The sequence below is a fragment of the Morus notabilis genome, unplaced genomic scaffold (assembly GCF_000414095.1).
Source record: "Morus notabilis unplaced genomic scaffold, ASM41409v2 Scaffold763, whole genome shotgun sequence".
Classification (NCBI taxonomy): Eukaryota; Viridiplantae; Streptophyta; class Magnoliopsida; order Rosales; family Moraceae; genus Morus; species Morus notabilis.
The window spans coordinates 67,987-81,897 of record NW_010360034.1 but is presented as its reverse complement, the minus strand read 5'-3'; the positions used below and the strand labels follow the sequence as shown (position 1 = coordinate 81,897).

Here is a 13,911-nt window from a genome sequence, read left to right as displayed (position 1 = left end):
AGGAATTGACGTGGAAGACATTGGTTTTCTAAACACAAAGATTGGAGCAAGGACTGTTCGTGGTCAAAGAACTCAAGTTATCATCCGAGTCGGCTTCCAGGTATTTTTCCTGATTGAGTTCTTGATATATATATAAGTTAATGAGATTAATTTATTCATGCATAAATTAATATAATCTATAGAGTATCTCAAAAGTTTTATGAAAATTTTTGTTATACACGATCCGCCTCTCCCCCGCACCACCGCGCTTCCGCATCCGAATTCGATTCGGAGACCAACACTATGACCGTATGCTCACCAATCAGGCAGTCACACTATGAGCATGCCTGCCTGATGGCCGATCATATGATTATGACCATCAGTCATAGTACTATGAACGCACGCTGTGCCTGTCTTATGACCGGTCATAATACAATTACCGATCGGTCATAATGATATGATTGGCCATCAGGCAGAGTCACAGACCAAATAAGGAGCACAATGACAAAAATTCAAATAACTGACCTAATATGCTTTTATCTCCTCCTTTAAAGCCTTTATTTTCTTCTAAGATGACGGAAAATGGTAAAAGAAAAAAAACAATAAATACCTAAGAAAAAAATAAATAAACAAGAAAAGTCAACAAAGTTTTCACCTTTGTCTCAGAATCCACCATTGACCTCGTATGTTTCGTGGTTGATTTCTCTGGTGAAGAGGGCGGGGTTTCCTCGGTTTGTTCTTCTCCGACGAAGAGGTTTAGGCGTTGATTTCTCCGGCGAAGGTTCGTCGGTTCTCGTCGTGTGATTGCGTGGGTTCTCGCTATCGTGGATTCGTTGGTGCTCAAGGTAGTAGATAGTGGTGGTCGCTGGGGTTTCTTGGTCTCTGTGCACACCCGCGTTCTTTCTCTTCCTCCTCTCTATACTTTGAATATTTTAATTATAAAAGGTTTCAAAATATATTAAAGGCTTCAAAAATGAAATGGGGCACAATTGTCATTTTAACTCAAGTAAAAACGACATAGGCCTACTTTTACTGACATGACAATGCTAATTGTGAAAGTACACAAAAGTAATGCTAAAATTAATAATAATTTATTTAGGAGTGTTATTATTAAAATTAACCCTATTTTAAATGAATATTTCTGGGCTTTATTATTTTTCTTAATTTTTTACTATGAAAATGTTTTTTAAACAATTTATTATTGTTATTATCATTATTTTCAAATTGATAATTCAGATTAGAACTGCACACAACTCTACACATGTTTAGGATGTTATTTTCTATTTAAAATGAGTACGGTTCATAGTTGCTAAATGTTCTCATATAATATGCTTGCAAAAGCACGAAGTAGCGAGTTTAATAATATAGACAAGAGCTCAATAAATATTGACGATATTACGAAATTTCTAAAGAAATAGAAAAACTATAATGGAGATATTTATATTTTTTAAAAATGAGATTGAAAAACAAAAGATAAATGATCAAAGCGTCATGAATTAAAAGGATGAGTGCATAACTTACATTTTTTGTTTTTATCAATCAAAAGATTTCTTACAAAATTACGTTTTGTAAGATAAAAATTGAAATTATAAATTAAAATCTGAGTGAAATAGGTCACTTGAAAATTAAATTTACAAATCGACCCAAATATACAGCCAATTGTCAAAAATGCATCTAATTAATATTCTTAAAAGAAGGATAATTAGCATATTCCAATTACATAGTACATGAAAGGCATAAATAGTACATCAAATACAGAATATTCTCTTATGTTACTGCTAAAAATTCTTACTTATTAAAATATATTAAAAAATTCTTATAAACTAAAATATTTCACATTTAATCCACTAATAAAAATTGAGCCATTATGTGGACCTCACTGGAGTCTACCTTCTGGTGTTGCTATTCATTTTTAGCTCGTTCAGATATGACTCAATAAGACAAACACAAAAGACCTCTTAAACATCACATGTAATTCCCTTATTAACCTTCCCACCAAACTAGACCAAATCCTGACGCATACATTTCCAACTTCACCGGAGCATGTGACCGAACTCCGTCTCCGATCTCCGGTGTTAGATCACGTGACGTCCTCCATTTTTCTCTCTTTACCTGATGCCGTGGAAGAGCGTCCGTGCTCCGACGAGCTCCTCGACGTCTACGAGCTCCGGCGGTCCGGTGATTGAGTTGGCGAACACATCGCTCCTGAATCCGAATCGTTCGTATGCTCCGCTCAGTACTGAGGATCCGGGTAATTCAAGGTCTCTCTCTCTCTCTCTATATATATATATCTATCTGCACGAATGCATATGATATTTTGTTTGAATTGTTTCGGATTTCGATTTATTTGAGAATTTTCCATTTTTATCCACGGTTTTATTGAGTTAATTCTGTTTAGTTCTCGTTGGGGAAAAATGTAGGACGACTTTAGGAATTAAACCTTCCGTTTGTGGAATTAAGCGTAGCAAAAGGTTTAAACTGAATTCTGGTCATTGCTTAGTAAACTAATGATTAGAGCGTTAGTGATGATTGTTCAGAAAGTATCTATTTTGACACCAGAATAGATTATGAGCTTCGCGAAAAATCAGCACTATGATGTTGAGGTTTCGTGTACAATTGGTGTGCTCTCCATGCTTTCCCGTCCAAGATTGTAGAACTTGTGATTATAGAAGATTACAAGTGATTAATCTAATTCTAAGCCGTGATAATTCCTGAGTGATCATGCAGACAATTAAATTTTGGGTCTCGCGTGTTCATTGGCAGCCTGCAGATCTATTCAGTAGCTTTCCGTTGATAGTTTGTGGGTCTTGTAATCCCTATGTGAAAATCTATTAGCATTTGAAGTCCATATGAGTTGGACTTAAGTTAATCCTAATTCCTACTCGTTTAAAGTGCATAGAAGCCCTTTCTGTATCAATCTTATTGGGTGTCAATTGGTTCTTATAAAGAATATGCCAACAAATTTTACCAATTGCTAATAACACCTCGATTCGGATATTGAAATTCTGGAATAGCCATAATAAGTTGGCAATTCTATCATCCAGGTGCATGACTATGCTCTCTATAAGTATGACACAAAATATGACAAAATGAACATGCAGCTATTGGTTGCTTTTCCATTTAGATATTCCATTTACAGAAACTCACGTGTCTCTATTACTGCAGCAAGGGTGCTCTTACTGTAGGTCTACCTCCAGCTTGGGTAGATGTATCTGAAGAAATATCAGCAAATGTGCAGCGTGCACGTGTGAAAATGGCCGAGCTAAGTAAGGCTCATGCAAAGGCTTTAATGCCTTCTTTTGGAGATGGTAAAGAAGATCAGCGCTTGATTGAGGCCCTTACACAAGAGATAACTGGTTTGATAAGAAAATCAGAGAAGAAACTACAAAGACTTTCTGCCACCGGACCTTCTGAAGATTCAAATGTCAGAAAAAATGTGCAGGTATTATTTGAAAGCCATTGGGTTTTGAGCAATGTAGTTTAATATATGTGATTGTGCACAATTATCTTTATCTGCCGCCTCTTGATTTCAAATTGGATTGTTTGTTAATCTGCATGTTTTAAAACGGTTATTACCTGAATGTAGTTCACTTCAGTGTAGAACAGACGAACTGGTAGGTTCCAGTGTGACGCAATAGTCTTTGGTTGGTCAAAGCGAACTCTTTCCTCTTAGAACCTATTTTGTCCTCAAGAACCTCTGGGAATATAATGTTTTGGGTAGTTTTTAGGTTGTGATTATTTCTTTTATTTCACATTTTGTTCTCACGAGGTTTGTTAAGTCAAGGGCAACTTGATAATTTGTGTAATTGTACATAGACCAATATTTTTGGTGTTTTAGGTAATAGGTCTCCTCTATCAAGATCATTAAGTTAACATAATGTTCAATAAGTTCTCGTAGTCCTAGTTCTAGTGTTATTAAGATTTACACATACCTTTGCAATGATTAAATATTATGTGGAGTACGCTGATACAATCCGGATAAATTGGAGCAAGAAATGGGACGATTCTGAGCAAGAATTGCTCTGTTCTATATTTACTTCAAAAAGAAAACGCATACAAGAGAGGATAAATTCGCAGACTATTGGAGAGGTCTGCTAGCTCTCCCACCTAACCAATCTCTTATGACTAATCAATTGCTTGGCTCCCTCTTCATTCCCTCCCCCTTTTATTTTACGCTCACAATGAGAATAACAGAATTCCCTAACAAACTCTAACAGTCTACATAATCCTGAGGCGCTCCCTTCTACCGCACTTCCTCCTCGGAAATTCCTTCAGCAGCCTGCACAAATTCCCTTCCTGCCCATGGGCTTTCGTCTGGGCCTTCGGTCTCTTGGTGAATCTAATTGGGGCCTTAACATTACCCGCTGCCTAAAGTTTCACCTTGTCGTCAAGGGGAAAGGCTGGAAACTGCTGCTGAATGATGGAGAACGGCTCCCAAGTAGCCTCAAAGGCGGGAAGCCCACACCATTGGAGCAGCACTTCGAGCACACCCGGTTGACCGTCCGTTATGGGGCGAACTCCCAACACCTGCTTAGGCTCCACTAAAAGCTCGTGGTCGGCCGACAGTTGGGGTGGAAGCTGATGGGAGGACTGAGTGGCGCCAATTGCCCGGCGAAGCTGGGAAACATGAAACACAGGGTGAATTTGGGCACCCTTAGGCAGGCGTAGCTTGTAAGCCACAAGGCCCACACGCGCCACTACTTTATATGGACCATAGAAACGGGGAGCCAACTTCTCATTGCGACGAGTGGCAAGTATCCGCTTCTGGTAGGGGTGGAGCTTAAGGTAAACCATATTGCCCAAAGCAATGCAAATTCCGCCGGTGTTTATCCGCCTCCAACTTCATGCGCTCTTGAGCACGGACCAGATGTTGTTTGAGTTCATCGAGCACGCCATCCCAAGAAGCCAACTGCTGCTCAACAGAAGAAACCGTGGTGGTCCCTGAGCTGTAACGAGCTAGGGGAGGCGGGTCACGCCCATAAAGGATACGGAAAGGTGTGGTTTGTGCCGCCGAATGGAAGGACGTGTTATACCAATATTCCGCCCAAGCAAGCCACTTCTTCCATTGGCGGGGCTTATCCGAGCCGAAACAATGGAGGTAAGCTTCAATGCACTGGTTCACGACCTCGGTCTGGCCATCCGTTTGCGGGTGATATGCCGTGTTGCGGTTAAGAGAGGTTCCCTGCAAGCGAAAAAGTTCGGACCAAAAGGTGCTTAGGAATACCTTGTCGCGATCGGAGACGATGGAACGGGGAATGCCGTGCATCCTAACCACGTATGTCATGAACACTTGAGCAACCGAGTGAGCTGTATAGGGGTGACGCAGAGCAATGAAATGGCCATACTTGTTGAGCCGATACACGACTACAAAAATGGAGTCGTACCCTTTCGATTTGGGCAGCCCTTCGATGAAATCCATCGACACATCGTCCCAGACCCTGTCCGGTAGAGGTAAAGGCTGCAATAGTCCCCCCGGAGATAAGGATTGGTTTTTGTTTTGTTGACAAGTGGGGCATTGAGCCACATAGGTCTGCACATCACGTTTCATGCCCAACCAATACCATTCCGCTGCCAAGCGCTTATATGTCATGAACACTCCAGAGTGACCACCGATAGGGCTGTCATGGTATTCCCGAAGCAGTGTGTGGACAAAAGGAGAGGCTTTGGGAATCACCATACGGCCCTTGAACAGCAACCGGCCATGCTCTATAGAAAACCCTGGGTAAGCCGAAGGATCTTGTTGGACTGCCTGCCAGATTTGGCATAGGCATGCATCCTGGCTAATTTGCTACTGCAACTCCGTCATATCCAAGGGTTCTGGAACAGAAAAAAGTGAGAGAGAAGACGAGGAAACTGGAGTCATCCGAGAAAGTGCGTCAGCCGCCTTATTCCCAGTCCCCGAACGGTATTGAATCTCAAAGTCGTACCCCAGAAGCTTGACAAGCCATCGTTGGTGCTCCGAGCTTACCAGCTGCTGCTCGAGTAAATACTTCAAGCTACTTTGATCAGTCCGAACAATGAACCGCCGTCCCAGCAAGTAAGGCCGCCACTTTTGGATGGCGAGAACGATAGCCATTAGCTCCCGTTCATAGACAGACTTCAACCGGCCCTGAGGAGACAAGACGTGGCTGAAATAAGCAATTGGCCGCTGGTTTTGAGATAAAACTGCCCCCAATCCATATCCTGAAGCATCTGTTTCGACTATAAACGGCTGTGAGAAGTTTGGCAGAGCCAACACGGGTATGGATGACATGGCTTGCTTAAGCTGTCGGAAAGCTCGGTCAGCCGCTGGCGTCCAACCAAAATTGTCTTTTTTTAAGCTGATCCGTAAGGGGCCATGCAATGCTACCATAACCCTGGACAAATTTCCGGTAATATCCGGTTAAGCCCAGGAAACCCCTAAGTTCCCGGAGTGACGATGGAGTTGGCCATGTTAGCATGGCGGCCACTTTCTTCATATCCGCTGCCCACCCTGTTTGCAGAAATGATGTGGCCTAGATACTCCAATTGCGATTGGCCAAAACTGCATTTCTTCTTGTTGGCGTATAAATGGTGTTGTTGCAGCACCTCCAACACCTGAGCCAAGTGCCCCACATGGTCCTCTAAACTCGTACTATACACGAGGATGTCATCGAAAAAGACTAGGATAAATTTCCGCAAAAAGGCTTTGAAGACATCGTTCATTAACGATTAAAAAGTTGCCGGCGCGTTTGTGAGCCCGAAAGGCATCACCAAGAACTCATAATGCCCTTTGTGAGTCCGGAAGGCGGTTTTCGGCACATCCTCTGCCTGCACCCTACTCTGGTGATAACCGGACTTGAGGTCCAGCTTCGAAAAAATACAAGCTCCATGCAGTTCGTCGAGAAGGTCATCTATGACCGGTATGGGGAACTTGTTTGGCACTGTTGCTTGATTAAGAGCGCGATAATCAACGCAAAACCTCCAACTACCGTTTTTTTTTTAACTAGCAACACCGGGATGGAAAAAGGGCTGAAACTGTCTTGAATGATTCCAGATTGCAGCATCTCTTTAACCAAACATTCTATTTCATCCTTCTGGGCTTATGGGTACCGATACGGCCTTACACTGATGGGGGTTGTCCCCTCTCGAAGGATAATTGCATGATCACGACTCCGCCGGGGAGGAAGTCCTTCGGGCATCTCAAAGACTGCGGAATACTGTTGCAGCAGTGTGTGTATAGGTCTTGGAGCTTGCTCGGCCTGCCCACAACCATTCTCCAATCCGTCCGACCCTTGTCCAAACTCTAGTAACAACCCTTCCTTCTCCTTCCGCAAAACCTTCATCATCGACTTCAGGGACACGAGGGATTTGCTCAGACTAGGTTCCCCTTGCAGAGTTGCTTGAATCTCACCCACCCGACACTTCACGGTAAGTGTCTGTCAATTGACATGCATTCCCCCAAGCGTACCCAGCCACTGCATTCCTCGGATAACATCCGAGCTACCCAATTCTAGGGGCAAGAAATCCTCCACGATTTCTAACCCAGCCAAGGTTAGCTCCACTCCTTTGCACCCCTTTTTCCTTGCACTGAAATACCGGTGCCCATTACCACCCCATAGCCCTCTGTTCCCACCACCGGAATCTCTAATTTCTGAACCAAAATTGAGGAGATAAAATTGTGTAGCACCACAGTCCACCAGAACCACCACCTCTTGGGGTACCACCTGTCCCCTCATCTTCATGGTTTTCATGGTAGTTAATCTCACCACCGAGTTTAGAGAAATTTCTACCATCTCCCCCAATCTCCGACGCTTCCGTATCATCCACTTCCTCGGCTGCTTCCTGGATTTCTCCCTCATCCTCCACGTGCAACACTTGCAACTCCTTGCAAACGTGGCCGGGGTTGTACCTTTCATCACATCTAAAACACAACCCTTTCGCTCTTTTGGCCTGGTACTCGGTTTCAGACAAACGTCGGAAAGACAGAGTTATTTGGTTCGAATTTGTTACTTGTCGGCTTCTCGTAAGGTGGTGGCGTCCTGTTCCACGTAGAAGGCTGGACTCTGAAGTTAGTGTGAAGGCCAGGAACTAGAGCTCGGCCTTGGGCTGGAAGTGGGCCTTTGGGCTTACGTAGCATCTCATTGCGCTCCTCCACTCTTTTGGCTAAGTCCATTATCCGGCCCAATCCTTTGGGCTGGGCCATGCGAACCTCGGCCCTAATCTCGGGCTTAAGTTCATTAATGAAATTTCCCTCCTGGACGGGGTTAGGAATATCCACCAATGAAGCCGCCAAGAGTTCAAACTGCCGGCGATACTCATCCACCGTTCCTTCTTGCCGTAGCCGTACCTTCTTGTGTCGGTTGGAACCGATCTTGGAACATCATCTTCAAATCCTGCCAATCTCGGATTGCTCGTCTCCCATCCGCCCACTGGAACCATGCTAGGGCATCCTCGTCGAGATTAATGACAGCAGTGTCCAGCTTCTCTGCCTCAGTCAAGCGATTCATGTTAAAATATCACTCTGCTTGGAGAACCCAGCCGTCGGGGTTGTTTCCGTCAAAGACCGGCATCTCCAGTCTCCGTCCTCTCCCTTCGTACCTCCAGTCAGACTCCCGTTGTCCGCCGCTCCGATCCGTGTCCCCTGCTTGACGCTCTGTGGGGGTGAGGATCCTCCGAAGGCTCCCGATGACTACCCTCCGGCGCCTTATGCGATTTCAACCACATCTCCAGCTTCACGTTGAGAGCGGCCATTCCCTTCTCCAGCTATGGCAGCTTTTGCAGATCCCCCTTAACAGATTCTATCTCGCGCTGGATGTCTCCCCGCATAGTGACGATCTGCTCTTCCATGATGCCCAGCCACTCCTCCACCTTCTTCGCAGCCATACTTCCCTGATCGTGAGGCTCTGATACCAAATTGATACAATCCGGATAAATTGGAACAAGAAATGGGACGATTCTGAGCAAGAATTGTTCTGTTCTATATTTACTTCAAAAAGAAAACGCATACAAGAGAGGATAAATTCGCAAACTATTGGAGAGGTCTGCTAGCTCTCCCACCTAACCAATCTCTTTTGACTAATCAATTGCCTGGCTCCCTCTTCATTCCCTCCCCCTTTTATTTTATGCTCACAATGAGAATAACATAATTCCCTAACAAACTCTAATAGCCTACACAATCCCGAGGCGCTCCCTTCTACCCATGGGCTTTCGTCTGGGCCTTCGGTCTCCTGGCATAAGTGAATCTAATTGGGGCCTTAACATACACTAAATAAATTTCGCTATATTCATTTGCTAAATGCCTGTGTGCCGAGGGTTTATTCACAATTCTTCCCCTTTTTAATGTATTTGTAACATTGTTTCTTTATCCTTTCCTTTTCTAATAATGATTCAGTCAGATGTCTTCTTACATGTTATACCTAAACCTCAGCATTAGTGTGAAAAAACATTAGGTTATACTCAAGCAATAGGGCTAGTCTAATGATTTTTTGTTTAAATATGCATGTTTCTGTTGCAGCGTTCTCTTGCTACTGACTTGCAGAACCTCTCAATGGAACTTCGAAAGAAACAGTCCACTTATTTGAAGCGTCTCAGGCAGCAAAAAGAGGTCAATAAAGAAATAACAAATCACTGAATATCATAATATTAAGTTATGTTTCAACTTGTGTTGTGGCATTCCATGGTCATTGTTCATGAATATATACTAAGGATTATATGTTTCACTTTTAGTATATGCTTTTTCATGTAGGGCGATTGTTCTCTTCTTGTTAGCTGGCATTGTTTCGTTGCCTGTGAAGTCTGACATCCTGCATTTATTTGTGATTTAGGGTCAAGATGGGGTTGACATAGAGATGAATCTAAACGGAAACAAATCAAGAGTGGAAGATGATGATTTAGATGACATGGTATGCTGGTTATTCCTTTTCCTTTTTTTCTTCTCCATCCCCTTATATTGCTTTATAATCTTCTTAATCATGTCAAATATGAGGATCAAATACCCTTTGTACGGTCATCATATTACACCTAATGTCTGACTTTCTTTTGGTCCGTGGATTATTAAGCTGAAAGCTAACATTGGCCATACAAAAACGTTAACAGGTATTTAATGAGCATCAGCTTGCTAAGCTTAAAAAGAGTGAGGCACTCTCAGTGGAAAGAGAGAGGGAGATCCAACAGGTAAGGGAAGATCTAATCACGAGTTTTGATCGACACTGATGTGATAATTCTTTCAAAGTTAGCAAACTTTCCTGTCTTTCTACAGGTGGTTGAATCTGTAAACGAGCTTGCTCAGATTATGAAGGATCTATCCGTTCTCGTGATAGACCAGGTTAGATCCCTCTATTGACTTTCAACAGTCTTCTTATGTTAAGAAAACAAAGAACAATATTTGATATTTCGAACAGAATTCAGAATCATTGATCAAACTTCTTTCCACAAACAGGGCACTGTTGTTGATAGGATAGACTACAATATTCAGAATGTCGCAACAACAGTTGAGGAGGGTCTCAAGCAACTGCAGAAGGTCCTTTCATGATCCCCAAATATGATTTTACATCCTTTTCGTTATATTAACCATATGTGATATTACTATTGCTAGAAACTTTTTGTATATGTTTCCTCACTCATTTTTCAGCAATATTGTTGGCATTGTTTGGGCTTTATAGGCTGAGAGAACACAGAAACAAGGAGGGATGGTGATGTGTGCTTCCGTTCTCGTAATCATGTGCTTCGTCATGTTGGTTCTCCTAATCATAAAGGAGATAATCTTGTGATCATCGCTGAGAATTATTTGAATTTTTCGATAGAGTCTAATGTTGAAAGCCTCCCACTGGGACTATTACACCCACGAAGATTGTGGCTTTGACCCTTGATGAGGATTACCGGAGTTGTGAGGCGCCATAGCTACAGAATTTTTGTTTATTTTCCCTTTCTGTTTTCACTTCAAGGGACAGCTATTCAAAAAGAGAGACCAAGTTCCACCAGACTCTGTCACACAACTACTCATAAAGTGACTATCATTTCTTGTTCATTTTCGTTAGGAAAACTGTGGGAGGGGAAACGTGATTGACTGGGAATGATTGTCCTGGGATTTGTGTAGAGCCTATTCTTGGATGTCGTTCTTTGGCCCACTGGTATTTGCTAAGGAACCATTGGTTGATTTTCTGATTTTCTTTTGCCCGGGATTTTGGTGCTGTCGTTTCTCAGCAGACACGTACGAGATGACCTTTTTGTTTTATTTCTGTATCGATTCCATTATTATACAATAAAATGAAATTATGAAACGCATACATTTTGCTTTTAAGAAATTTTGCAGATTCTAGTTACCCTCGTATAGGAGTTTCTTAGGCGGAAAATCTATTAGATTGTATAGATCCAGGGTTTTTTTATTAATATGACAATGTGGAACCTCCATGCAACGAGCTTTCGTAGCTCAGTTGGTTAGAGCACTCGTTTAGTAAGCGGGAGGTCTTGAGTTCGACTCTCAATAAAAGCATTATCCTGATAGATTTATTTATTTATTATTTATTTTTTTCCTGTTCACGTAATGGATTTCATCACGGCTGATCTGATATAAGGATTGAATTTCTTTTTAGAAATAAATAGCACTGCTAGCAATTTCAACATGTGTATGAGAAAATCTTATCAAGATAATTTCTCAACTTAAATTCTATCCAATAAATATATGGTTGTTCTTTCGTTCCCTCTTTCTTCGTAAACACATTGAACTGACGATTAAATAAAAGCAGTGAAGACCGTATCTTCTTTCTTCGATATTCTAATGTAGTTTTCTCCTCAATCTTTAGGTGGAAACTTTCGTACAAATTTTTCGAACACAAGTAGATGAATACCAAAAGCATTATTCATGCATTTTCTCTTCAAAAAGTGGAATAGATACAGATCTATCATTGGTTATTTATTTATTTTTTTTTTTATCCCGCAACCTCCTCCAAAACCCCATCCCACATCATTCTTCACTATTCTTAATATTGTCCATCAAAAGCACGTCTTTTCTAATATGTTGGAAGCCACAGCCTCAACATCATATTAAGCTGCAAAGCTGAAAACTAAAAATTAAATACTTCATATATGCATCAACAGACTATTGTAATCACTAATGCAGTGAATTTTATTGGTAAGAATTGTGTTAATAATAACAATGAATGGCTCTGTTTAAAAAAGCCAACCCCACATGGCGGCAGCGACCCGCCTGCCCCACCAGTATTGTCTACACCTTTGATAATACAAAATACAACCAGGTGTTAATGGGCATGAGCTTGCTGCTCTTGGAATAATAAATTGGATTATAAGAACAAAGAGTTGGTACAACACCGAAGCATGACTAGCCTGAGCTCTTCTTCTTCTTTTGGCTGATTAAATCTGAGGCAGTGAAAGATCTCCCAATAAGGTCAGAGAGTGAAAGCTTCAGGTCGTAAGTAAGCCTCTGAAGAATCAATGACAGACATTTCACGTCTGACATGGCTCTATGAGCTGGACCAACCAATGGAATTTCGTAGTGCTCGCGAAGGACTTGCAGATTTGTCTTAAGTTTCAATCCTGATGACAAAATTCATGCAAAACCGTTAGATATCTCCACAAAAGTGCATGTTAGATGATAACAAACGCACAAACAAACAGACCTTCAGATTTCATTGCTTCACGTGCCAAGGGAAGGGTGTCTAGGAATAGCCAATTTGGAGGAATATGTACCGAGCAACGGTTGAATTCATTAATCAGAAAGGGCACGTCAAAATTACGAGCATTGTGAGCTACCAACAATACGTAACCCCCGGGTTTTTGACGGCTTCCAACATACCGCAGTAAGATTGGTATCAGGTCCTTCATCCTGCAGCAACATACAATTGATTAAGTCCAGATGTAAGATGCAATAAAAAGTGAAGAAGGATTCCTGAAATTCAGTTATCTGCTTAATTCACAGATCATTAATAACAGCAACATGTCTTCCCCAATCCTCTTTAATGAATTTAGTTGATCCTAGGTACAAAAAAAATTCCACAACAACAAAAAACTGAAGTTTTCATCTATTTCATGTCTATATTTCCCTAACGTAATAGCAGATTCTCAAATGAAATAAAATGCCACAATACCTTGGAACATCAGGTCTGTTTACCATACATGAGGTAATTTGATGAACATCTGCATTTCCAACATAACGTTCAGGGTTTACCAATGTCTCGAACGTGCTATCCTTGCCGCCACGAAGATCTTGAACTCCAATCTCAACGATCCTATCGTTCTCCCTACTCAACCCAGTGGTTTCAATATCAAAAGTAATAATTGTTACAAGGTTTGCCAAATCCTTATTCTTAGCAATCTCTAGTCGAATGTCATAATGTTGAATCTTTTGGTATTGACCCATAGCTGTCTTAGTTATATTTAAGTTAGTAGTTGTTGAAACTGTTCCATCCAAAATTTCCTGTGTAATGCTGCTCGCTTTACTGCTACGAGCAGTTTTTTCACTTCCTTCTGCATTTGTTGTCAGAGGCCTTCTAGTCCATTTCTTAGGACTTCTTCCCTCAAGCCCTTGGGTTCTGGAATCATGTAGTTTTGCGTTAGTCTTGTACCTCCTAGTCCAGCTCTGGAAGCTTCCATTCCAGAAATTGGCTAAAGTATGGATTCTAAATCTGGGGCCTTGAAACATAGAAAAAGACATGGGAACTGTCATCATCTGAACTCAAGAAGAGGGGGAGAGTGCAGCATTAGAAATGCAATTGGCTTTCACCTGAAGAGGGAAGATACAGAAATTATATTGTGAAGAAATAATGACAAATGACAAGCCATATATCATAAGAAAACAATACGTATCTTTCTTTCACATCAATCACCGGAACCTAATGTTGTTCCATCTTTCTTAAGTTATAAAAAAGAGGATTTATTATGATTGGCTTCCTTTGACCTTAATAAAACACTTTTGAATATTCAAAGAGAAACATCATGAACAAAAATGATAAAAAA

General features: G+C 41.5%; 2 protein-coding genes and 1 non-coding gene across 4 annotated transcripts in view; 2 read left to right on the top strand and 1 right to left on the bottom strand.

Annotated features, from left to right (window-relative positions):
• The first annotated feature begins 2,094 nt into the window (after positions 1-2,094).
• LOC21389658 (syntaxin-43) lies at positions 2,095-11,219 on the top strand. The gene is made up of 8 exons (XM_024164048.1): positions 2,095-2,240; positions 3,145-3,421; positions 9,455-9,544; positions 9,765-9,842; positions 10,036-10,113; positions 10,199-10,264; positions 10,379-10,459; positions 10,602-11,219. Exons 1-8 carry the CDS (start codon positions 2,095-2,097, stop codon positions 10,707-10,709), a joined length of 924 nt encoding a protein of 307 aa, XP_024019816.1. The 3' UTR covers positions 10,710-11,219.
• A 138-nt stretch (positions 11,220-11,357) lies between these two features.
• Positions 11,358-11,431, top strand: TRNAT-AGU. The gene has a single exon. It is a non-coding gene; the product is annotated as a tRNA-Thr (tRNA).
• Positions 11,432-12,063: 632 nt separating this feature from the next.
• LOC21389657 (exonuclease DPD1, chloroplastic/mitochondrial) overlaps positions 12,064-13,911 on the bottom strand; it is a 3,062-nt gene continuing 1,214 nt past the window's right edge. For both annotated transcript variants that reach the window (XM_024164054.1, XM_024164055.1), the window contains exons 2-4: positions 13,044-13,678; positions 12,576-12,781; positions 12,064-12,492 (exon numbers count right to left, since the gene is read on the bottom strand). In XM_024164054.1, the coding sequence (XP_024019822.1) occupies positions 12,278-12,492; positions 12,576-12,781; positions 13,044-13,624 (1,002 nt within the window). In that variant the 5' untranslated portion in view covers positions 13,625-13,678 and the 3' untranslated portion in view covers positions 12,064-12,277. The remainder of the gene's footprint in view (positions 12,493-12,575; positions 12,782-13,043; positions 13,679-13,911) is intronic.